The following is a 24,612-nucleotide window of genomic DNA, read 5'->3' as shown; positions in this document are numbered from 1 at the left end:
CCCTTATCAGTTACAATGCGCGTTCTTGCCTGGATATTTGTTATTTCTGGTCCCCGGCCTTCGAGGAGCGCTGGCCTCACTTTGCAGCCCTCACCTGTTCTCTAGCAGCTGTGCACGTTTCTCCCCGTCCTCGCCGGCTTGCTGCACGCGGTGTGCATGTCTGTGGTCATGCTTTTTATTGCTTCGCCTCTTTCCATCCCTAGTACTTCTTTAGAGGTTACGGCTGGCTCAGAGAGGTTAAGTGACCTCCCCTATGGCGGTCACACCTCCCAAAGGGGGGACTGAGCCGTTATTCTGAGCCTGGGTCTGCCTCCACTGCTCCGAGCCTCACCGGGTGGGAGTGCTGTGTCCCCCTGTAACCACAGTCCCCAAGCACGCCACCTTTCCCTGTAGGCCATGGCCGAGAGACTAGAGGCCAGACGGTGTGAACTCCCTGACCCACCCTGTCCCCAGTCCCTGCTCCCTTTCATTCTTCTGAAGGGATCAGTGAGAAGAGACCACTGGCGTAGAGCGCACACAAGGTCTTGGAGAAGCCCTTTAACTTGGCTTGGTCTCAGCCTTCCTGTTTGCAGACCGGGCGTCATAATGCTCGTCTTCTTGAGTAATTATGCATTTTGGGGTGTGGAACGTGCTCTAGAGCTCTGGAGTGTTCCGAAGTCTGTGAGCATGTGTTTAGAGCATGTGTGGAAGATAAGCAAGCATTCTCTGGATCCTCTTCCCCTCCCTTGTGGCGAAGGGATGGGATAGGGCAGAGCCAAACAGTCTGATCTCACAAAGCTCTATTTTTGTACCAAAACTGTTGACTTGTAGTTATTCCATTAAATATCTGTTGTATAGATGGACTGTACGCTCCTTGGAGACAGGGCCTGGCATTTTGCTTGGTATCTAGTAATTTCTGGAAAAATATTTGTCAGGTAATAAAATATATCAATTCCCCAGTCCTGCCTGCTTATGGACTTTCTTGGAATTTGGGAAGGATTTATTCTCTTGGGAAATGAAACCTTCTACAAGACAGTAACTTGACTTCCTTTTTTCTCACATCCCTCTAAAATGGAGCAGTTGCTAGTGATTATTTAAATAAAGTGACTAAAACTTTTGTTTTCTTTTTGTCTCTTGTGATCAGCGCCCCTTTATTTCTGTCAGAAGATTGGACTCAATGGACTGTCATGGATTGGGTTAAGAATTTTTTTTTGCTGACCACCGCCCCCAGCCCCTAAGTTTTGTTAATATTTTTTTTTTCCAATTTTCTCTTCAGAAAAGAAAGATGTGACTCAAAGCCTAGAGAACTACACGTGCAAATGTCCTGGGACAATGGAGCTCCTCACTCTCCCAGGCGGCCCCACCCTGCCTCCCGTGCCCTTCACCAAACTTCCCATTGTCAGGTAAGGCACCCTGCGGGGCGCAAATCCTACCTTCACTGCTGGCATTTCTATAGATCTTTCCAAGACTTTCCTTTTTTTTTTTTTTTTAAAGATGTTATTGATTGATTGATTTAGAGTGGGGGGTGTGTGTAGGTGGGTTGCGGGAGGGGCAGAAGGAGAGAGAGAATCTCAAGCAGGCTCCATGCACAGTGCAGAGCCGGACACAGGGCTGGATCTCACAGTGCTGAGATCACGACCTGAGCCGAAACCAAGAGTTGACGCTTAATAGACTGAACCACCCAGGTGCCCCAAGATCTTCCATTTTGGGTTGGCTAGGAATCTGGTTTATTATCTCACTAAGTCTCCACAGCAGCGCTAGGAAGTGTAAGTATTGTATACAAGAGACAATCAGGCCAGTGGCATCGCGTCCCTGCTGTGGTCATGTGCTTGTCAAATGGCGGAGCCAGATGTGAACCCTGGTATGCCTGGTTCCAGAGCCCGCGTTGTGACCTCTGCCCTGACGACACGAGCCTGACCTTGCCTCTTCTACTTACAAGCTTCCCATAGTTTCCCGCATTCTTAGACCACAGGCCCCTGCAGCGCAGGAGTGAGCATATCTGCTCGGATGTTCCGTGGTGCCTTCGCTAAGGCTCTGCCCCCTCCGGAGGTCATCCTTCCTCCACCCCATCGTAATCTGTCCAGTGCACACGCATGCTTTCAGACTCATTACAGGCCCCACTATTAGGAAGCTTTTCCTGATACTTCCTCCTGCTGTCCCCACCTGCCCTTGGTTAGAAGAGTCCTTGGATTTCCATCGCACCTGCTGCTTACCTCTCTGCCGGTATCTGCCACTGTGTCCAGTCCCTCTGCTCAGCTCACAAGGTTGGAGAGAGTGAAGGCCCTGTGGCACATGCAAAGTGGGTACTTAAAAAGGGTTTATGAGCTAATCTCATGAAATGATTTCAGAATTTCTGGAAGGTTTGTTTGAAGACTGAAAAGAAGCAGTAGAAATTTGACATTTTGCTGTTCATAGAAGTGCTGTGACTGTAGGATACCATGTAATGAAGATGTGACCATCTCTGAAACACTCCTGGCTTGGCTGTTTCTCCCGTTTCCCTCAGTATTGCAATACGGGTGGGAGGGCCTACGGAGTTACATGAACAAGTCACTTGACGGCCCTGGGCATCCGTTTGCTTAAGTTTTAAAACCCACGGCATTAGGTCATTAGGAAAGGAACATGTAAAAGTCTGTGGTTGATAACCGTGGGTTTGCTTTCTCCTTGCATTTTCCTTGGAGGCAGGTGTAGCCCTGCCACGTGAAATGGTTTTGTGGCCAGCGTGAGGATTGTGTGCCCCATGAGAGGTGGGACAGAAAGGTTCGCAATGCACACAAGTCCCTAGCAGGCTACCCTTGAATTTAAGATGTCCCGATGGGCACGCATGGAGCAGTTCATCAGGCAGAGTTGGCAAGCTGCTCCACCCCAAGGCCTAGGCCGTAGCCTGAAGAGGTACTCTTGCTACTACTTGGAATTTCTCAGAGCAGACCTGCAGCCCCCGGCGTGGAGGGCCCCCGAGGAAGGGCGCGGTGGTTTTGTTTTGCACTCTGCTTCCTCGTGGCTGACACAAACTCAGGAAGTCAGGGTCCTCGCTGGGCCTTTCTGTGTGTAAGACTTCAAGCAGAATGTATTTGATTTGGGATTAAGGGCATGTACATATTTTTTTAAATTAAAGACTAGAAAAGCTTTTCTTAATAATTTTTCATCTTCATCATGACCTGGATCATTCTTAAATTTAGGCAGCCTTGCATAACAGAACGTCCCGAACCTAACAGGACGTTCTAGGATTTTGATGCTGCGTCTAGATCCCCAAGCTGTCAGGATGTTTGTCAGTGGAGCTGGGTGGGTTTTTCCAGGCAGGTTATTGCGACTGAGGAGGAAAAGTGCCTGTTCTCCCCAGGGAGACACTAGAAGGGGGACAGGCAGTGTCACGGACGGCGCTGTGGGTGGGAGTTAGAAACTTTGGGTTTATTCTTCACTAGCATGTGGCCTTGGTTCTGTGAGCCTCAGTTTTCTAATATTTAAAATGGACTCAAAATTTTTCCTCATGGGGTTACTAGTTTTGTTTTAGCTGAGCTGATGCATATAAAAGCACGGAACACGGTGGCTGATTCATACTAAGCACTCAGTAAATCTCAGTTTTCGCCTTGGAGACATTTTATACCTACATTTTCATCATCATCATCATCATCATCATTATTATTTTTATTTTATTTTTTTAGAGAGAGAATGAGCGAGAGAGCACATAGTGTACAAGTGGACTGGGGAGGAGCAGAGGGAGAGAGAGAACCCCAAGGAGATTCCATGTCCAGCCCAGAGCCCGATATGGGGCTCAATCCCATCCTGAGATCATGACCTGAGCTGAAATCAAGAGTCAGAGGCTTAACCTACTGAGCCACCCAGGAGCCCCAGTATACCTAAATTTTCAAACAGTGCATCGATTGAAAAAAATATTGTGATGTTAACATTTTAATCCCTTAGCTGCCTACAAACATAACACCGGATTGGGTAGAAGCATGATAGTCTAGTATTTTGGCAAATACTATTAAATTTGTGGCAACCGGTTTTTTGGCAATGTGTCTCTTTCGCTGTCAGGTTCTGTGTGGCCTGTATTGGAGAGCCACCTCTGGAGTCCTGGTGCTATTTCCTGTGCCTGGTGTGGTCGTGGACTATTTAAGAAAAACTGGGCTCCGGGGGCGCCTGGGTGGCACAGCAGTTAGCGTCTGCCTTCGGCTCAGGGCGTGATCCCGGCGTTGTGGGATCGAGCCCCACGTCAGGCTCCTCCGCTATGAGCCTGCTTCTTCCTCTCCCACTCCCCCTGCTTGTGTTCCCTCTCTCGCTGGCTGTCTCTATCTCTGTCGAATAAATAAAATCTTTAAAAAAGAAAAAAAAAAGAAAAAAAAAGAAAAAAAAAGAAAAACTGGGCTCTGTACTACCCACCATGTGTAAACATGTTCTTAATGATTCTTGGAGACTTGCGGCTACAGGAATAAGCCCTCATTATCCCAGTGACTCACTGATTGCATCACTCATACCTGATCTCATTAAAAACATGTGATTGGGTGTAGGAAGTCCAGTGGGTGGGTTCTTTACCCCACGGTAGCATTAGCACCCCTGGCAAAGTGGAAGGAAATGCCTTTGGAAGATTTGGAAAGTCAGTGTATCTCATGTGCTCGCCTTGTGTGGCTTACAGAGCTGCCTGTGGCCTGCTCTGTCTCCAGATTTAATGTGAGCTCCTGTGCCTTTGGTCCTACCAGCCCCACACACCTTGCTGAAGCACCTAGAGTCCCAGTGTGAGACGGGGTTTTATTCCTTTGCTCTGGCCTCATCGTCTGCTTGAAATGTCTCTGCTCCCCCGACTCTGCCTGTTGTTACTTAGTCATCTTTCAAGATTTATTTCAAGGATTGACTCCTCCATAGGGCCTTTTCCTAAAGCCACCCAGATAGAAGTAAGGACAGATTCTGGATACATTGAAAATTATCTCGGCTGCGATTTGGCTGTGGATGAAGGGGCCAGAGCTCTTTTTCTCCTCCACGTGAGGTCACAGTGCGAAGGTGCTGCCTGTGAACGAGGAGGAGGGCCCTCACCAAGGACCCAAGTGTGTTGGCGCCCCTATCTTGGACTTCCAGCTCTGGAGCTTCGAGAAGGCAATGTTTGCTGTTCAAGGCCCCCGTCTTTGGCGCTCTGTCATAACGGCCCAGGCTGAGCACGACAAGCACTCTGACGGCCTGGATTGCCCCAGCCGCACAGCAGGGACTGTCTCACGCTGTGGGTGGTCTGCGCGGACATCAGGCACCAGTGTGACTTCTCAGGAGCAAGCTCCTGATGGGAGTTAGGCAGCAGAGAACTCAGAGCTGCACTGTCCTGTGAAGCAGCAGTCAGAGATGGCGGGTGTTCTGGGGTGCCAACAAAGGCTGGCAGGCCCACGTGACTGCTGCTCGGTACGCGGAGTGCGGCAGGTGCTTGCCGAGTCTGTGTGCTGTGCTTAGGGCCCCGCCACCCTCCTACAGAGTCAGCTTTCCTCGTTTCTCTCTGGAGAGGGCCGAGGCAGCGCTGTGGACTAGGACAGTGTTCCAAGGACTTGTGCCTGGAAACATGGACTTTGTCAGTTCGATTAAGAAAAATTCCCACCAGGCATTGCAAGGAGGAGTGCAGCAATATGTACATTTGAAAACCGAGCTTCTGGTAAGTGTCACAGAACGAGCTGGGGAGAATTGTCAGACACAAGCTACTTCGATGCTGGTGATGCCTCCTGGTTACGTCTGTGGCTTTAGAAGCGATGACTGGGACCATTGCTCCTCTTGAGGACTTTCCTAGTTTTGGACAGTGAAACCATCTCATCAGCTTACAGGAAGACACCTACCTGTTCTGTAGGCATGGGATGACCTGGGCTCACCCAGAAACGGTTTAAAGTAATCATGATGCAAGTTAACCAGAAAAAAGGGGCCAAAATATATCCCTGCTGTAATTCTGTTCTAAAATTCAAGTAATCAAATATTTATTGAATGCCTGACACTGGGGCTTCGGTCCTGGTCAAGCAAGAGGCAGACTCACATCAAATGGTCAAGCAGGAGGCTGCCAAACCCATATCCAGTTCCTGCTGGCCAGACTGAGCGCTGGGAAGTCCCGTTAAAACTAGAAGCCATCTTATTTTATTCCTTCTAGAACTCTCCATAAAACGATAATGTACACAAAAGCAAGTAACAATCGTGTAGACTATTCACACATAGCAAGTTGTGAATTACTAAAGAAGAAATGGTAGTAAAGCTTACATGCCATTTACAGTGAACCAGTGGGGCTTTCCGGGGGCGCGGACTGGAGGCGGCCTGGAGGGGGTTGGCTGGTGCTGTTTTGATGAGCTAACATTCAGCTCCTTCAGTCTGGCAAAGAGCTCTAGGGTTAATGAGGGTATTTTATTTTATTTATTTATTTATTTATTTATTTATTTATTTTTTAAAGATTTTATTTATTTATTCGACAGAGATAGAGACAGCCAGAGAGAGAGGGAACACAAGCAGGGGGAGTGGGAGAGGAAGAAGCAGGCTCATAGCAGAGGAGCCTGATGTGGGGCTCGATCCCATAACGCCGGGATCACGCCCCTAGCCGAAGGCAGACGCTTAACCGCTGTGCCACCCAGGCGCCCCTAATGAGGGTATTTTAATTGATAAGTTACCAAACCCTTCAGTCAGAATGACCTTTGAGTAGTTTTCGAGTGGCTTTGGTGCTTTTAAAACTTAAACTTTTTTTGTTTTTGGTTAAGGATTTTATTTTATTTTAAAGATTTATTTATTTATTTTGAGCGAGAGCGAGAGAAAGTGCGTGTGCATGAGCAGAAGGAGGGGCAAAGGGAGAGGGAAAGAGAAAACCCTCAAGTAGCCCCATTGCTGAGCACAGAGCCGGAAGCAGGGCCCTGAGACCATGACCTGAGCGGAAACCAAGACCTGGATGCTCAACCGACTGAGCCACCCAGGTGCCCCAAAGATTTTATTTTTAAGTAATCTCTACACACAACATGGGGCTCAAACTCACAACTCTGAGATTAGGGGTTGCACGCTCTACTGACTGAGCCAGAGAAGCACCCCTAAAACTTAAACTTTTAAGTTAATTATATTATTTGAAGCAGATTACAGGTATTTATTCAAATAAGGGCTTAGAAGGCCATGATAGGGCAGTTTTCTTGTTGAGAGACAGGACAGACAGCCTCCCAGATCCCAGTCCAGGTGGGGCTCCCATGACCTCATCAGGTGCAGTGTTGTCCAGAATCTTCCCTCACACTCGCGGGATTGCCACGCCCATAAGCTCCCAATGGAGCTCACACTAGAGCTTCGTGGGGATTTTGAGAAGTGTGTAGTCCAGTCAGGAGTGAGAGCGGGGCACTCACACGTCACTGACCTGGTGGTGTGTGTGCCCTTTCCAGCCATGTCCGTCGTGCCCGGCCAAGTATGGGGCATGTGTGGCCCATCTGTGCAGAGATGCCCAGTAGGTTCTTAGATCTGTTTCTGCTGTGAAGAAGGTAGGTGGGTCCAAAACCAATGAGAGAAGGTAAGCCGCTTTCCCGACACTCCTGTCGCCAGTGTGTGCCCCGTCAGCCACAGTGAGCCGAGCACAGCCGGACTTTGACACGGCGTCCGTTTCCGAATGGAATATCTACATACAAGCCCTGTTTTGGACATTTGACCCTTGGAACTCTGCTTTCCTGTTGGCAGCTTCATAGACTAATTGTAGCGTTACTGGTTCTGCAGGGATTCATGCTAAAGGAGCGGTGTGTCCTGTAAGTCAAATGCCTTGAGTGATTTTCCACAGGATACATCTTATAAAAAGATACTTGATGCTAAGTTTCGAGTCATGCGTGAACCTTGTAGCCGCTGTTAGGTTACTTTTCTGTCTGACCATGTCCTTAGAATTCCTTTGTGTGTTTTAAAAGCCGTTTATGTGATCTGGGATTTCTGTGCTGGTATAGATGAGTCCCGTAGAATCACAGATGACATCTCATTTTTAGGTGGTGACGGTGGCATGTCACAGAAACCTATTTGTGTTGCAAGAAAACAGACTCGTTTTACACATGAATGAACTCTAAGACTCAGATAGGCTGTGCCTGGTCCAAGGCTCAGCAGCCTGCTCGCAGCGGGGTTGGGACCAAAACTCAGTTTCTTTGCTCCAGTCCAGAGCTGGAGTTTTGGCACCAGGGGCTTTGCTGTCTGTTTGTAGACAAGTGTGTTTTAAGGAGGGGAAGAGAAAGGCTTCTGCAGCCTGCTCTGTGTGAGGCACCGTTACAGGTGCTCTACGTGTATTAGCTTGCTTCATCCGTAGAGTAGCCTGCTACAGGTCGAACGTACTGCGTCAGATACTCCTCCTTCTTTGCCTGAGTTTGGAATTGATAGGAACAAAGGCCTGTCTCAGACAGATGGAAGAGCCGGTGAACAGCATGGCTCAGGTTGGCCAAATGATGTTACCCCAGTGTCTAGCAGAGCTGGGTGACTCTATGCCTCTTTTGGAGGGCCAGACCATTTCTGTCTGCATGGACAGCATGGCAGAATGTGCCCCCTGTGGGCAGGTGGGCCTCAAGAGAAGGGGTTGAGCATTGCACACCCTGGTTGTCCTTCCACGTTGGCCCCCGCCCTTAGGAGGAGTGAGGGGGTGCACAGCGAGGTCAGGACTATTCCTCTGAGGACGTCCCTTCTCACGGCAGCATGGAACGAGGGGAAGGAGGTGTCCTCTTCCCCCACGGCATTACCGGGTAGCTGGTGTTTTTCCTGCTTTATAGGTGGAAAGGTTGAGGTGCAGGGCGATGAACTAGTCTGTGCTGGTTGTGTAGCAGGTAGGTCCTTTAGATGGTAGTCAGGGTGTGCGCACTTCTCCGGCAGACTGAGAATTACCTGCAGGGAGTGCCTCTGGGCTGGGTGTGCGTGGACCTGAGGCCCACACCAGGCATGCCGTCTCGGCCGGCTTTACGGTTCGCTCATCTTGGTCCCAGTGCAGTGCACAGGGATTTTTTGCATGCTTGCAAACAGCTAGGGTTTGCAGCTGTTAGTAATGAACTGCTTAGGCTTGAGTTTATGATTTTGAATGATTTGGAAGCTGAGCTAGAAATTCAACTTCTGGAGGTGCCTGGGTGGCTCAGTTGGTTGAGCATCTGGCTCTTGATTTTGGCTCAGGGTTGTGATCTCAGGGTTGTAAGATTGAGCCCCGCATCAGGCTCCGTGCTCAACAGGGAGTCTGGGATTCTCTCTCCCTTTGCTCCTCCCTCCACTGGAGTGTGCTCTCTTTCAAGTAAATGAATAAATCTTTTAAAAAAATTCAGGGGGGGGTGCATCTGGGTGGCTCAGTCGGTTAAGTGTCCACCTTTGGCTTGGGTCAGGATCCCAGGGTCCTGGGATTGAGCCCCAAGTCGGGCTCCCTGCTCAGGGGGGAGTCTGCTTCCCTCTCTCCCACTCACCCTGCTTGTACTGTCTCTTCCTCTCTTTCTCTCAAATAAATAAATAAAATCTTTAAAAAAATAGAAACAAAAAATTCAAATTTGAGGAGTTTATCCGTTCAGTATTTACTGAGCCACCTGTGGAAGTATCGTACCAGGCAGTGGGTACCCGGGTGCCCCTGTCCTGGAGAGCTCACAGCTAAACTGAAACAGGTAAGAAATGTTAAGTGATGTGTGATCCTGTTTGAATAAAGTGCAGTAGAATGGTGCATGCAAAGACAGGGGGTCAGGGCAGATGTACAAGACATGGTCCTTGGCTTTGAGGACTTTGGTTTGTAAGCACTGTGTGCTCCCTTGGGTCATTGTGGGAAATGGACAGGAGTCATGTGTATGGCCGTCAGTGACGGTCCCAGGAGGGGATGTGGGGAGTTGTGAGTGATTGCTGAGTGCCATAGGGGTATATGTGCATAGGACAGGATTGCACCAGGTATCGGAGATCCCTTCCAGCTGAGAAGCAGTGATTTGTGGACTCTAAGGGGGTCTTTGTTGGCCAGTATAGGTTAGCCTGTGCTGTGGCAGGAATACTAACCCCGGAATCTGAGAAAGATTAATCCTTACAACAACGGTTTATGTCTCACTCACATGAAACTCAGTGCAAGTTGGGCAGTTTTCCAGGGCAGGTGACTCCTGGGCTACTTAGTGTTCCAGAGTCTGCATCCGTCTTTGCCCCACTTGCCAAATCTGGCCTCCGGGATTCCTCCGGAGTGGAGGAGAGAGAGCTGGAGGCTGGCCCACTGCTTCAAAGGGCTTTGTCTCGTGGCTGCGTAACATCCCGTTGTGTGTAGGTACCATACAGACACTGAGCTTCGCTCACCATCAGGGAGGTGCACGTAGAAACCACCACCTGTTACGTTGGTGTCATCAGGAAGACGGGGGGAGGAGGAAGGGGACCTCGTGCAGTGCAGGTAGGAGTCAGAGCAGTCCGACCACTGTGGAGTTTCCTCAGAACATTAACAATAGACCTGTCCCATGATCCAGCAATCCTACTTCTTGGTATGTATCCAAAGGCAAAGAAAACTGGGTCTCGAGGAGATGTCTGCACCCCCATATTTATCACAGCATCATTCACGATGGCCAAGACATGGAAACAACCCAATGCCCAGCAACAGATGAATGGATCAAAGATATATGAAAAGGGGCACCTGGCTGGCTCAGGTGGCAGAGCAGTGGCTCTTGATCTGGAGGTTGTGAGTTTGAGCCCCACGTTGGGTGTAAGATTACTTAAAAAAAAAATCTTTAAAAAAAAAGTGAAAAAAGGCATCCTATAAAGGAGCTGAAAGGAAAATGAAATGAAAAGCAAAGGGCTCAGTTCCAGGGGGACATGCATGACTCCCTCACAACCCGCTGGCCTGACCTTCCTGCGAGGAAGGTACAGACACACAGGGCAGGAGCGCTGGCAGGGTCACTGCCGGGCCATCCCGTGTCCCTGCCTTGGAACATTCCAGATCCTAACCCTGTTGGCCTAGCTGGTCATGGGAGGGGGTCACAGATTTAAGAGCGTGGTGTCTCCTGCTGTCACCAGCTTCCAGCCTTGCGACTCGGGCAATTATGGTCTCTGTGGGGTCAGTTTCCTGATTGATGATGTGGAGGCATTAGTAATAGAAACCAGGCTAGGAGGGTGGTTGGCATGTTTCATTGAGACGACACATACGAGGTGGTGAGCAGGGGCCTGGGTGTGCTCAGGCTGTGCAGATTGGTAAATCCCGAATGAACAGGAGCTGGCCGATCGAGTGTGAGTGGCAGTGAGTTCACGTGTACGGCTGGGAGAGCAGCGTAAGGTACAGGCTGTGCTGATGGGGGTCAGCCTTGCTCTTCAGTGAAGTGCATGGTGCTGTTACCTCCTTGACCGTTGCGGTCCCCTTGACCCTTACAGTCCCCTGCTCTCCTGTGTGCTGGGGGCGCACCTGCCAGGAGGGAGGCAGGCAGCGGGAGAAGAGACCCGGCCTCACCGAGTGGTAGGTCCCGAGCCCTGATGCGAACCCTCGCAGTAGCGTGTGAGGGAGGACTGTAGACAAGCAGCCCGAGTGTGGAAGATGGCAAGGCACTCGTCCCTGGCGTACAGCTGGCAAGCAGTGCGGTGCAGGTTTCAGCCTGGTCCTTGCGGCTACTGGAGCCAGTGGGGGGAGCGGCTGCTGCCCGGGATGGTCCTCAGTGACCATGTGCGGTGATCTTCTGCCCTGTCCTGCCGAGCCGGAGTGCTTTAACCTCTGCTCTGGGGTGTACTGTTTTTCTGACACATGGTATTTGGTGGTATTTACGTTGAAACTGAGCTAACAAGGCGGCTGAAGTATTTCTGTCCCATTTGAAACACTAGGCGTGTGAAGCTGTTGAACCTTCCTGCCAGCCTCCGGCCACAGAAAATGAAAAGCTTGCTGGGTCAGAATGTGTCGACCAAGAGCCCGTTCATCTACTCACCAATTATCGCGCACAACCGTGGAGAAGAGCGGAACAAGAAAATAGGTAGGCACGTTGCTCCTGGCTTTCTGGCTGTGCCCTGCCGCACGGCCTCCAGCGGCTTTTCTAGATTCCGCTTCGCTCATGCGTGTCTGCATAGGCTCCGTCTCAGTTTATGCGGTCTGCTGCCATTGTCAGAACTCTGGCCCTAGATCTGATTTTTTAAAATCAGTTTCGTCAAAGGTGAGTTTTGTGGAAGTTCTAGAAACTGGAAGATCTGTTATCAGGACTGTAGCAGATAACAGGAGAGGGATCATCAGAGCCCAAAGTGACTTCGGGGTCATCTGAGATCGGGGGGTGACTTGCGCTCAGACCTGCCTGGGCGATGGGGACAGAGCATGACGTTCTCTGTTAAGCCCTTGCAGCCCTGGCCTTGTTTGCCTGGGGGCTGAGGATGCCAGTTCTGAGGGGTCTGGCGGCTCAGCAGGGACAGGTGGAGCCGTGTTTCGGTGAAGAGCAGGAGCCAGCACGCATTCTTGAGTCTCTAATGTGCTTTTCTGTGTGCCAGGCTCCCCGCTGGGTCCCAGCCCTGCCTGCTCCCCTCCTCCCTGGCAGCAGACCCAGGGCTCATGCGCCACCCTCTCTGTCCTTCCTGAAGCCTGGCCCAGCAGCGAGCCTCGTTTTTTGCCAGCTCCCCCTTCCTTGGGCCCCTGACATTTTGGGTAATGGTGCTGATCACTGCCAGACATGAGCCTAGTGTCGCAGTGTCGAAGCGAAAGGGTTGAGAGGCCCGTCCCTGGCGGGTGCTTGCCGAGACCAGAGAAGCTTTTGCTCTCTGCTTTTGAAGTGCAGTGCTTTCTTCTCCTGTTTTATTTCCACTTGTAATCACCGCACCCTGAATGTAGCAAAAAGGCAGCCTGACTTCAGGAGGCCCTTCTTCCCAGGGTATAGGTGCCTTCCTCACCGGCGGTACCGCCCACCCCACAGCAGGGACCGTGGCCCTCGTGGCCTGGCCTGCCGTGCAGCACTCTACCTGCCTCTCTGTTCTCCTCCTGCTTCTCTTACCTACCCCTGCTCCTCAGACCCAGCTGCGCGGCTCCTTGCTGTTCTTGTAACAGAACGGTCCTGGCACTGGCTGTGCCCTCTGCCCGGGCTCATCCCCGTGCCATCCCCAGAGAGGATGCCCCTCCCAGCACTCTGCCTTCGGGGTCCCGTTCTCTCCATAGTACTTACACCCGTGTTCATCTGTTTCTGTTTCCCCTCCCTCCATTCGCTCGCTGCCGTACCGACAGCTGCTAGAAGGGTGTTGCTCAGATGCGGGAAGGAAGGGGCAGATATTATGAACCCCATTTTACAGATAAGGAAACTGAGATTCAGGGAGTTCAAATGACTTGCTGAAGAACTCGGAGCAGGCCTTGGCTCATGATGCATTTTGTGCTTGTTCACCGGCACCATGCGGCTCAGGTCCAGATGGACGGCGTGAGAGTTATGCACGTCGTGTGGTCTCAGCGAAGAGTTCCTACATTAATACCAGCACTAGAATCCTTAGCATCTGGAAGCGTCTCATAATAAACCTTATTTACAATTAGTAAGTTATCTGAACACCTTAAAAACAAAGTGTTTCCTTAGAGAGGAGGGTGTTCCTAGGACAGAGGGCATGACTGGGGTAAGAGCGCTCTCTTGTAATGGCAAGCATTTCTTTATTCACACGGTGCTGTATCCGAGGGTGTCACAGTTCAGCTCATTTAGTTCTCCCAGTGTTCTCGGAGGAAGTATGGTTTTCTCCAGTGTGCAGAGCACATGTGGCAGGGGCCCGAGTGAAACCCAGCACACAGTCCCTGCCCTGTGCATGTAGGCAGCAGGCAGGGCAGAAACAGACGCCGAGTGGGATGTCAAGATGAGACGTAGGTCAAGTTGTCTAAAACTGTAGAGCTGTCCCTAGCAGGACCTGCTGGCTTACCTGCTGAGCTTGGACGAGTGGTAAGCACTGGCCCGGCTGGAGCAGGGACACCTCCAACTTGGGAAGGTGCCCTGAGCCTCCCTTGATGGTGATGTTGTCTCTCGAGAAGCAAGGTATGGCTTGGGGCCTCCGGTTGCTCATTGTTTAAAACAAGAAGACAATAGAGGAAGAAATATGGGAACATGTCCTTGAAAGATAGCATCAGATTGTAAATTCTGTTAAGTTTCTGAAATTAGGAGCCCCAAGCGTGTAGCATACTATGCTATAGAATCCATGCATGCATGTGTCTCTGTGTGTGTGCACGCGTGCGTATCTGTGCGTGTCCGTACGTGCACGTGTATCTGTGCGTGTGTGCACGTCTGTGTGTCTCCATTGGCTCAGTCTTTCATCCAGCAGTAAACTCTCCTCGAGTTTCTCCTCTGTGCCAGGCATCCATGTCCCCGTGGTTCTAATGGTCACAAGGCAGTCATGGTCCCTGCTGTCATGAGGTGTAGGTAGAAATTGGAGGGAAGTATTCAGTAGTACTTTCAAGCAGTAGTAAGTACAAGTAAGTGGACCTGTAAATAAAATAATGGCTAGTTCTAATTAGTGCCATTAAATAAAGATGGGCTGAAGTGGAGAAAAACACCCTCTTCTGCGGTGTGGAACCCTTGCCTTTCCTTGACTTTAAATGTATTTAGTATATTTTAGATGATGAGAGTTGAGCTTTCCCTGACAATGTTGGAATGTTTTCCATTTGTGTTCTGGGAAACGATTTTGCCCGTGTGCCCTTGCTTCCGTCACACAGGCATGAATTCCCCCTGCTGTGGGCCAGGTGTTGTAAGGGTACAAAAACCAGTCCACACAGATGTTTACCAGTGGCCAGATACTGCTGCTCGGTCCTCTGACCCCGCCTGCTGTTCCCACTGTGCTGCTGGAGCTACTGGCCTGAAGATGACATTTCCCCGCCTCCCTGCCAGCCAGATGCTGTTGGGTCGGCCATGGACGTCCTCATGTGGGGAGAAGGTGCAGGAAGGCAGAGCCATTCTGCTCCTGGAGGCCTCCCCGGTGGTGGTGGTGGTGGCGGTGCCACGCGATGTGGCTCTGCTTGCGTTGGTGATGGCAGCTGTGGCAGCCTTGGCTGGGGTGGTCGTGGCGGTGGCTCCATCTCTGTGGTCGAGCAGGGGCCAGCATCTGGTAAGGTGCCAGTAATGGCCAGTAAATGTTCATTAACGTGAATGAGGGACCAGCTAGTGCAAGTGTCTCCTGGTTGTTCGGGGAGAGAGGCCCGCCCAGGCAGGCGTTTGTAGTGCAAGTTTGTCTTTGACATTCTGGTTTTAGTCTGTTGATTTTGAGATGCTCACCCTTTTGCCCCCGGGGCCTCTGCTTGGAGGATAGGCTTGAGAGGACTGGAAACAGGGAAGCTGGGTGGGCATCGTGGTAGACCGGGAAGGGCTAGGGGGCTCCTGGACCCACTGCTGTGGACGTACCCGCCGGCGAGGCCTGTCTTCCTGTGGGAACCCTCCTTTGACCTCTTCGGAGGCGGAAGACTCGGGTCCGGGTCTAATCTCTGTCATACTGGCTCTTGATGGTGGGCAAATCCCTCTCTGGGCAGACCTAGACTCATCATCAAGTTGAAGCTTACTTCCTTTGGGCCATCTGGGAGCTTCTGGCTACTCTTTCTGTCTCATTGGGGTTGGTCATAAGCTTTCTCCCCTAAAGAGTATTTTTAGGGAACTTTCACCCATTTTGTTTAGAGAAACTTCCGGAGGTTACTTGGGAGACTGGAGGTTTGAGACTCCTTCTCAGGACCAGCTACATGATTTGTGGGGCCCCTTTTCAGAAATTATGAAGACTTTGGAGCCTGTGACAGCAGAGCATTACCCACCCCCCCCAGCCTGGGCGTGTGGCTGCAGCTCCAACCCCCCCCCCATCCCCGCTAGAGCCAGTCCTGCCTCTTTGTTTTTTCCTCTCCAATCTTAAATTGTTGAGGCTTCTTTTTATAAAGTAATACCCTGCACTTGTTGCGGTGATTTGCATAACTGCGTGATCCTCCAGGCATTAGGTCCCCAGGTGACAAAGGAGAAAATTAAGACTGAGCGAATATAAATGACCTGCCCGAGGTCGACAGCTAGTAAGTGCACGGCTCAGTCTCCAGCCGAGGGAGGTTATGACTCAAAGCTCAGGGGTTTCTTTCTTTGTCATGTGGCTTCTCATCGCGGGGAGAAGCGCCTGCTCGCCGGGGCTGAGGATAAATGCAGTGGGTGATGCAAGATTTTTTCTGAAATATAATAGAAGCCTCAGCCAAAATGCATGTTATTTGTTGAATACCCACGGGTAGGAAAATGTAATTTATATTCTGTGGCTTCTAATATGTTTTCCGCAGTATCTCATCAGCAAAGACCTGCCTAGAGGTTTGCAGAATCACGTATCTTTAACCTAAAATTCCAATCTCGATAAATGAGTCTTTGTGTGTAACTGGGGGAGTTATCACCGCAGCAGGGGGCGTGGAGTGTTTGAGAAGAAACCCCTGGGGGCAGTCTTCGAGACTGTCTGCACTCTAACTTGCAGTAATTTACTCGTCTTTCTGTTCCATGTTGCCAGTGTTGCCAGTGTCCCAGTTCAGCTCTGCGCCCAAGTGAGTGTGGTGCAGGCCCTGAGCTCGGGCACGGGGGGCGAAGGGTTTCCTGTCATTTGTGCTAGGACTTTGTGGCATGGCCAGGCTCAGTGCCGAGGTCGAGGTTAGTGTCGAGGTCAAGATGGCCTGCACAGGCTGTGGGCTACAGCCTGGCCCTGCAGCCTCCCACTTGCCATCTCAGACAGGATCCTGCTTGCCCATGCAGGAGAGGACAAGAGACACTAACTCAGAGAGTTCTTCTGAGGGTCAGGTGAGGTCCTATTCCTAGAGGACCTGGCAGCTGTGGAGAGAAGGTTCTGAAGAGCAGTTGTGTGCACTGTCCTAGGTGCTGGGGATGCAGCGAGAAATAAGGGGTGCTTCCTACCAGGCAGGTCCCTCCGATGTTGTAGAAAGAGTATGGTGTGGCTCTGAGTGGGGAGGGCCCGATGCTGGGCGGGTGTTGAACAGTCACCCACTGCTGCTCCTTTCTGGTTTCTGGGATAGAATCTAGAGGAAGGGCCTCCACCGTGTGCTCTGACACACTGAGGCTTGGAGAGGAGAGGGTCTTCTTTCAGACAAAAATAATCAGGTGATCAGTGATGTAATCAGTGATTTTTCTTAGATTTACCTTCAGTAGAGTAGGACCATGCAAGTATAAATGGGTCCTTTCAGAACCCCAGGAAAATGATTTTTTAAATAATGACTTTTTTGACCATGACAGAGAAAACAAATAGTTCCTTAGCTGCCAGGCAGAGCCGCCTGTTAAAACAAGGCATGTTTGCTTTGGTTGTTCTAAGGGGGCGGGGGGCTGCTGCTGGAGGCAGTGTGGGCTCAGGAATGCTGCTGAAGGGCCAGGCAGATGTACCGTGTGCTCTAGAGAATGGTCTGTGAGCCTGCCCTGGGGGTTTCTCCTGCCTGAGGGTCCCGGAAGCTCTGTAAGGAGGGCGGGGCAGGAGGGGGAGACCTGGGTTTCTGGAGCCAGCAGTAGCAGAGCAGCTCGGGAAGGGGAGCACAGGCCTTGGAGCCTGGCAGCCACGAATCTGGCTGTCAGCTGCCTCGTTGGTCAAGGCCACAGGAGGGCGGGCCGTTCAGCCCGTCAGCGCCTGTTCTTTGTGAATGGGGATGTCCTTGCTCTGCTGTCCACTTCACTGCTTTGATGGCAGGCTCCAGTGAGCACATGGTTGTGCAGGCACTTTTAAAATGAGCTCACCCGCTGGACTGTTCCCTTATTTCAGGCGGTGTGAGGGTGCCAGCTGTGGGCCGCACGTGACAGGTGTGGCATAGCCAGTCTAGGTCCCTGTGTAGGCGGCCTGGTGCAAAGTGTGTGTGGTGGTGTCTTTATGAAAACTGAAGAATCCTTATCAGAATCTACTGATTACTACTCTGTATCTACGCCGAAAAACCCTCTGACACCAGTGTCCGTTCCAGATACCTCTCTTGAGTTCACAGTCCTGGGTGTGAGTCCCTGTGGCCCCACTTACTAGCTCTGTGATTGCCAGTCACATGTATTAACTCGTTTGGACCTTGAGTGTGCACCCTGTAACAGTGGGGATTATGATACCTGTCTCTCGAGGTGGTGATGAAGAGTAATGAGATAAACGTCTCGAAAGTGCCCAACACATGTTAATTGATTTTGAAATTCCTTGTGATTTGCCTAACAGGGTGTCTTTAAGTAAGTAGAGGGCCGTGGAAATGGAGGTGGGCACTGCTTTAGTTTTCTCTTGCTTTGTAACAAATTACTACAAGCTTAGCAGCTTAAAACAACACAGGCTTATTTTCTCACTGTTTCTTTGGGTCAGGAGTCCAGCATGTGTTAGCTGCTCAGGGTCTCACAGGCTGAAATTCAGGGTCAGCTGGGGCCGTGTCCTCATCTGCAGGCTTGACTAGGGAAGGATCTGGGTCAGGTTCCCTCAAGTTGTTCTTCATTCATTTCCTGTGGTTCTACGCCTGAGGCCCCTGCTCTCTTGCTGACTGTCAGCCAGGACCCTCCCAGCTCATGGAGACCCTCTCCAATCCTTGCCACTATGGCCTCCTCCATACACCCACTCACGCTTTGAATCTTTTCACTCAGGAGGAGTGTGGCCCCTTTTAAGGGCCCACCTGATTAGATGAGTTCCCCCCCCCAACGATCTCCTATCGATTAACTCAAAGCCAGGTGATTGGGGACCTTTATGCAAAATCCCCTCACTTTTGTTATAGAACATAACCTGATCACCATATTCACACTTGGGGAGAGGATTATACAGGGCATCTGTAGGAGGGCCAGGGGTCTTGGGGTTCATCTCAGAATTCTGCCTCCGATAGGTGTTGGACTGCAGGTGACTTGGGAGTGACCCGGGAGGAGATGCCACCATCTTCTCTCACATTCTCAGGGAGGGGACAGGGGAGTCATTCTGTATGCCCTTTGAAGTTGACTGAAGCACTGTCTTCCTAAAGTACCAGCCTCTGGACCAGTGAAGGTCTGTGTGACTTACGGGTCCGTACCAGGAACGGTGCTGTCTGGGTTGATGTCAGTTTTGTAAAGTTGCATTTGACACACCAGCATGAATTCAGCCCACTAAAGTTGGCAAGAAACATCCATTACAAGGCATCTAAGTGGCAGTGATGACTTACTTTGTTTTAGAGAAGGCTACAGTTACACTAGCTTCGAATTTTCATCTAAAGATGATCATAATGCCCACCGTTTCACTGGAAAAATGAATTGCCAGAGAGTAATCTGAAACCATGTGAAATATGCAGAAACACTAACTAATACATCAATGCTTTTGTGTGTGCATTTCTAGATTTCCAGTGGGTTCAAGGAGACGTGTGTGAAGTTCAGCTGATGGTATACAACCCAATGCCATTTGAACTCCGAGTTGAAAACATGGTATGTATCACCAGTCAGCAACTTAGCATGAAACTAAGCTTTTCACTTAGTATTTGAGGCACACATTCTCTGATATATGTCTGTTTTTTAAAAAATTTTATTTATTTATTTGATAGAGAGAGAGACAGCCAACGAGAGAGGGAACACAAGCAGGGGGAGTGGGAGAGGGAAGAAGCAGGCTCCCAGTGGAGCAAGGAGCCTGATGTGGGACTGGATCCCAGGACCCTGGGATCACTCCCTGAGCCGAAGGGAGACGCTGAATGATTGAGCCACCCAGGCGCCCCAGCTGAGCCCCCCAGGTGCCCCTATATGTCTGTTTTTATATTTGTTTTGGCAACGATTATAAGGTTTCTGTGAAGGAAGACCATATCTTGTCATTCTTGTGTCTTTAGTGCTCGGTGCTCAATGTTTGAGTCAGTGAACAGACACTCTGATTTGAACACACGTGAAGTGTAGTTGACTGGATGTGAGAATTGAAATAATCATGTCAAAATTTACATGAGATTAGCCCAGGTTACAAAGGGTATGTTCTTTTGACTACTCGGTATCAGCCTTGCGTTATTGCTGCAAGAGATAAGACGATCAAGGCCTGAGGGAAGAGCAAGGTCTGTAGAGTAGACCATCGCACCACCAATGGGAACTTTCATTCAGGTTTGAAATCCATTATTCTGTTTCTGTGTTTTGTGTAGGGCATTTAAAGCCTCACTTTGTAGTGGAGTCCCTTGGAGCCACTTACCTAATTCCATAGTCAGTGGGAAGGAGATGTGTACTCTCCAGACTAGTTCTGGTGTTTCCGGACCAGAGCCACCCACCTGTCATGCCAGGTCCCATTTCTCAGGTCTTCTCTGTGCTTATTATTACGTACCGCTGCTGGGTACTGTGCGTTTTTACCTAGCACTGTGCGTTGTTGTGTAGCGCTGCCGGGCACTGTGCGTTATTACCTAGTACCATGCATTGTTATGTACCACTTCTGGGTACTGTGGGTTATTACCTAGTACTGTGCATTGCTATGTACCACTGCTGGGCACTGTGGGTTATTACCTAGTACCGTGCATTGTTATGTACCACTGCCGGGCACTGTGGGTTATTACCTAGTACTGTGCATTGTTATGTACCACTGCCTGGCACTGTGGGTTATTACCTAGTACCATGCATTGTTATGTACCACTGCCGGGCACTGTGGGTTATTACCTAGTACCGTGCATTGTTATGTACCACTGCCGGGTACTGTGTGTTATTACCTAGTACCGTGCATTGTTATGTACCACTGCCGGGCACTGTGGGTTATTACCTAGTACCGTGCATTGTTGGGTACTGCTGCCGGGCACTGTGGGTTATTACCTAGTACTGTGCATTGTTATGTACCACTGCCGGGTACTGTGTGTTATTACCTAGTACCGTGTGTTGTTATGTACCACTGCCGGGCACTGTGGGTTATTACCTAGTACCGTGCATTGTTATGTACCACTGCCGGGTACTGTGGGTTATTACCTAGTACCGTGCATTGTTATGTACCACTGCCAGGTACTGTGTGTTATTACCTAGTACCGTGCATTGTTATGTACCACTGCCGGGTACTGTGTGTTATTACCTAGTACCGTGCATTGTTATGTACCACTGCCGGGCACTGTGGGTTATTACCTAGTACCATATGTTGTTATGTACCACTGCCGGGTACTGTGGGTTATTACCTAGTACCGTGTGTTGTTATGTACCACTGCCGGGTACTGTGGGTTATTACCTAGTACTGTGTGTTGTTGTGTACTGCTGCCGGGTACTGTGCGTTATTACCTAGTACCGTGCATTGTTGTGTACTGCTGCAGGGTACTGTGGGTTATTACCTAGCACCGTGCATTGCTGTGTACCACTGCCGAGTACCTGCATAGTGCTACTTGGTTCGTACTATATGTTGTTATTAATACTACATATTAGCATATGGTATTGTTTTGTGACTTTTTCAGAAACTTGGAAAGGACGGTTTTGAGATCGTTCATGTTTTCCTCGTGAGTGTTGCACTCATGTTTAGGGTGAGGGCTGAGTTTTTGTGAAGATACCTTGCTGAGTGCTCATGCCATGGATCCGGCTGTGGGCAGGGCACTTGGAGGGCCTAGTCCCTGTCGTGGTCAGTGCTGTGGGTGCACGAGGTGCTTCAGGGCCCACGTGGGGAGTCAGGGAAGGCTTCCGGGGAGACAAGGGCCCAGCTGAGAAGACAAGGATGAGTAGGAGCTCACCAGGTAGACGGGTGGGTGTTTAAGATGATGGTTAGGCTCTTAGCATGAGGCATGGGGTCCAGAATTCATTTGAGCTCTGAGAAACTCAGCTGAATGTCGGGCCTCCAGTCCTGAGGTCGCAGAGAGCAAGTTGACAGGAGGAGTGTTGTTCCCTCCTGTCATGCCAGACACTGCCAGCTTTACGGTTTGGCTCTCAGGCCTGTTTCAGACTCTCCTGCTCCCCCTGCCTCCCCCCATCCCTGCTTTCCTGCACTCTCTCTCTCTTTCAAAAATAGCTTTCATTTTTATCTGGTTTAAAAGTAATATATGCTTTTTAATAAAAAGTTAGGAAGAATAAAGAATAAAATAAAAATTGCCACTAGAAGGTAGCGCACAAATCATGGTCAGAATTTAAAAAATGAAATTATGAAATATTTCAAGCATGTGAAATGTTAACGGGATAATAAGTGCTCCTAATATCCACCATCCACATTTAGTGACTGTTACCGGTTGGTCAGATTTGCTTTCGTTACTTTAAGAAGAGATAAGATGCCAGTACATTTTGCCTGGAGACAGTAGCCATCTATGTGCTTTCTGTGCTTGCACCCTTGTCCACCGCCTCTGTCCTCCACGTAGATCATTTTGTGCTTTTGCTCAGAATGTGGCACATGTGTGCTCATTGCTGCTAGAGCGCCTGCTTCTGGGTGCTTCCGTAGACCCAGTTAGGAGAAACATGCATGCGTGTACACGTAGACATGTAGTTACATATAAACCTACATGCACAGTCTGCATAGGTGCATGCGTGCCTGTGCCCATACACACACGCGTGCACAATACACATGCAGACCTGGACAAGCCCTACTTCACCGTGGTGCCGCCAGCTCTAGCCCATCTCTGCAGGGTCCTCTCTTGCCTTTGCCCTTTTCACCCGTGTCCGTTCCTCCAGTGTGAGGACTCAGGTCCCAGCACCATGGCGCTGGCTTCCTTGCTTAGTCCTGTAGCGTGTGGAGTAGGTTCAGGGCTCCGTAAGCGGCTGGTCCGCCGAAGACAAACCCTGGAGGGAGTCAGGGCCTCCCCTATGTGCATGTCCGGGCTCTGTGTCTCTGCAGCGGGCTGCAGATTTCCATGGGGCTGTCTTACACGTCATTCATTGCTCTGTTCCCATGCAGTGGATGCTTTTGATCTCTTGGTGAATGGTATTTGTGTACTTTATTTTCTAATATTTTTTGGTTATTGCCAGATGATAGAAATACCTTTGCTTTTTTTTATGCTGACATTGTGACTTTGCTAAATGCACTTGCCAGTTCAGATTCCATCAGGTTTTTATGTTTACAGTTCTGTTTTTTGTGCGTTACTGTCTGCATGCCTTTATTCTGTTTCTTGCCTGTTGTACTGGGTAGGACCTCTGTTACAGTGCTGAGGAGAAGTGCTGAGCGTGGACATCCTGCAGTGTTTACAGTCATAGGGCAGCTTCTCGAAGCCAGGGAATTTGTCTTGTTCCCTGTCGGACATAGCCTGGCACATAGTGAAATGAACTGATTATTTATAGATGCATTGAGGCATATTAATTGATGATATATTTCCATACTTCATTTTTTCTTTATATTTACATATTTTATTTTTTCTTTACATTTACATTCCAATTTGGTTAAGCAACAAAAGCACATTTGAAAAATACAGCCAGCAGGGCTAACACCAAGGTGGAGTTGTTCAAACTCCCACAGTGCTTTCCATTTCAAGGCTGTTTGTGGTAAGCACGCTTCTGGCCATCACTGTGGCTCTCTGTGGACCTTTATGGAGGCCACGCATCGCTGTCCTCCTCTTGGCGGTCCTGGGATTTGGCCGTTAGCAGATGCCCTCTGCCTTGGGGACCAGTGATGTGGTGGTGGTTTGCGCTGTGTGTCTCATGCCGCTGTTGCTTGTTCTAGGGGCTTCTCACCAGTGGAGTGGAGTTTGAGTCTCTCCCTGCGGCGCTCTCCCTTCCCGCCGAATCTGGTCTCTACCCAGTGACTCTTGTTGGGGTCCCACAGACGACTGGAACGATTACTGTGAACGGTAAGGAGACTTGCTTTCTGATTTCAGGTCGAGTGGGACTGCTGTTTAAACCCCTGTCCTCCCTTCCCTGAGGCCTGTCACTGGTCACCCGGTGTTGGTCTTAACCGATTTACACATAATGGGGCCGTGACATGGAAATGAATGGCTTCGAGTGCATGGAATACAGTCATACAGTCGGCCCACAGCGTTTCTTACAGCAGGAGGGGTCCTGCTCTGTGTCAGGCCTCTGCTCCTGTCCTGCTGGCCTCTTCTGGCGGCAGGACTGCAAACATGCCCACAGGCTCCCCCTGCATTCAGGTCTTGCTGACTCCCTGACTTCCTCTCGCCTGGCCCTCCTCGCCCCTCTTGGCCACACCTGTTCAGAGGGCCGTGTATGCGCGCAGAATCCACCATCCTCCCCTCTGCTCGTTATCTGACCCTCTGCGTCCTGCGGTTAGTCCTTTTCACTCCAGCAGAACCGCTGTCTCCGAGTTCCTGGCTAACCCAGTCCTGTCTGCCTCCGCTGCTCAGCCCACCCACCCTTGTGAGCACTGTCCTCCTGTTTCTGTGAGGCCCCTCTTCTGGTCTCCCCTTCATGATATTCCTCAGGCCCAGGCTCTGTCCTTCCCTCCTCTCCCTCCCCCTTCCCCCTTATTCTCCTCCCCTCCCCCTGCAGCGGGCTACCTCTAGGCAACCTAGGTCTCTAAGTGACTTTTCCGGCTTCAGGGCCCATCCCTATGCTGCTGATTCTCAGGGCTGTGGTTCCATCCAGACCCCTTTCCTGAACCTGCATAGTCAGCCACTAACCAGCCAGCCCCTTGGCTGCCTCATGGGCACTTCACTGCCAGGTGTCCCAACGAGAGCGCCCGCCCACCCAACAGCTGCCCTTGTCCTGTGACCTGAATCCTGAATCTCAGTGAGGGTGTCACCGCCCTGCCAGATACCCAAAGCAGGCTTTTGTAGGTCGTGCTCACTCCCTGCCGTCTCTCACCAGCCCCACGCCTACCCCTACACTACTGACCGGGCCCTCAGTGCTCTTGTCCACCCCTGCAGGCACTCAGAGCCTGAACGGGACCCTCTTACAGTGTTTGTCACACAAGCAACAGGGCTTGTCATTCTGCATCGTCTCGGTGGCTCGTGAGTCTGTTCTCCCTACT

At 50.4% G+C, this 24,612-nt stretch overlaps 1 protein-coding gene across 9 annotated transcripts in view; it reads left to right on the top strand.

The window, feature by feature from the left end:
* Nucleotides 1-24,612, top strand: part of TRAPPC9 (trafficking protein particle complex 9) — a 601,443-nt gene that overhangs the window by 148,475 nt on the left and 428,356 nt on the right. For all 9 annotated transcript variants that reach the window (XM_019801179.2, XM_034668653.1, XM_034668654.1 and 6 more), the window contains 4 exons: nt 1,256-1,382; nt 11,707-11,852; nt 19,126-19,211; nt 23,350-23,476. In XM_019801179.2, the coding sequence (XP_019656738.1) occupies nt 1,256-1,382; nt 11,707-11,852; nt 19,126-19,211; nt 23,350-23,476 (486 nt within the window). The remainder of the gene's footprint in view (nt 1-1,255; nt 1,383-11,706; nt 11,853-19,125; nt 19,212-23,349; nt 23,477-24,612) is intronic.

The sequence above is a fragment of the Ailuropoda melanoleuca genome, chromosome 9 (genome assembly GCF_002007445.2).
Source record: "Ailuropoda melanoleuca isolate Jingjing chromosome 9, ASM200744v2, whole genome shotgun sequence".
NCBI lineage: Eukaryota > Metazoa > Chordata > Mammalia > Carnivora > Ursidae > Ailuropoda > Ailuropoda melanoleuca.
The sequence above is the reverse complement of the archived record's forward strand: the minus strand, read 5'-3'. Positions and strand labels throughout refer to the sequence as shown.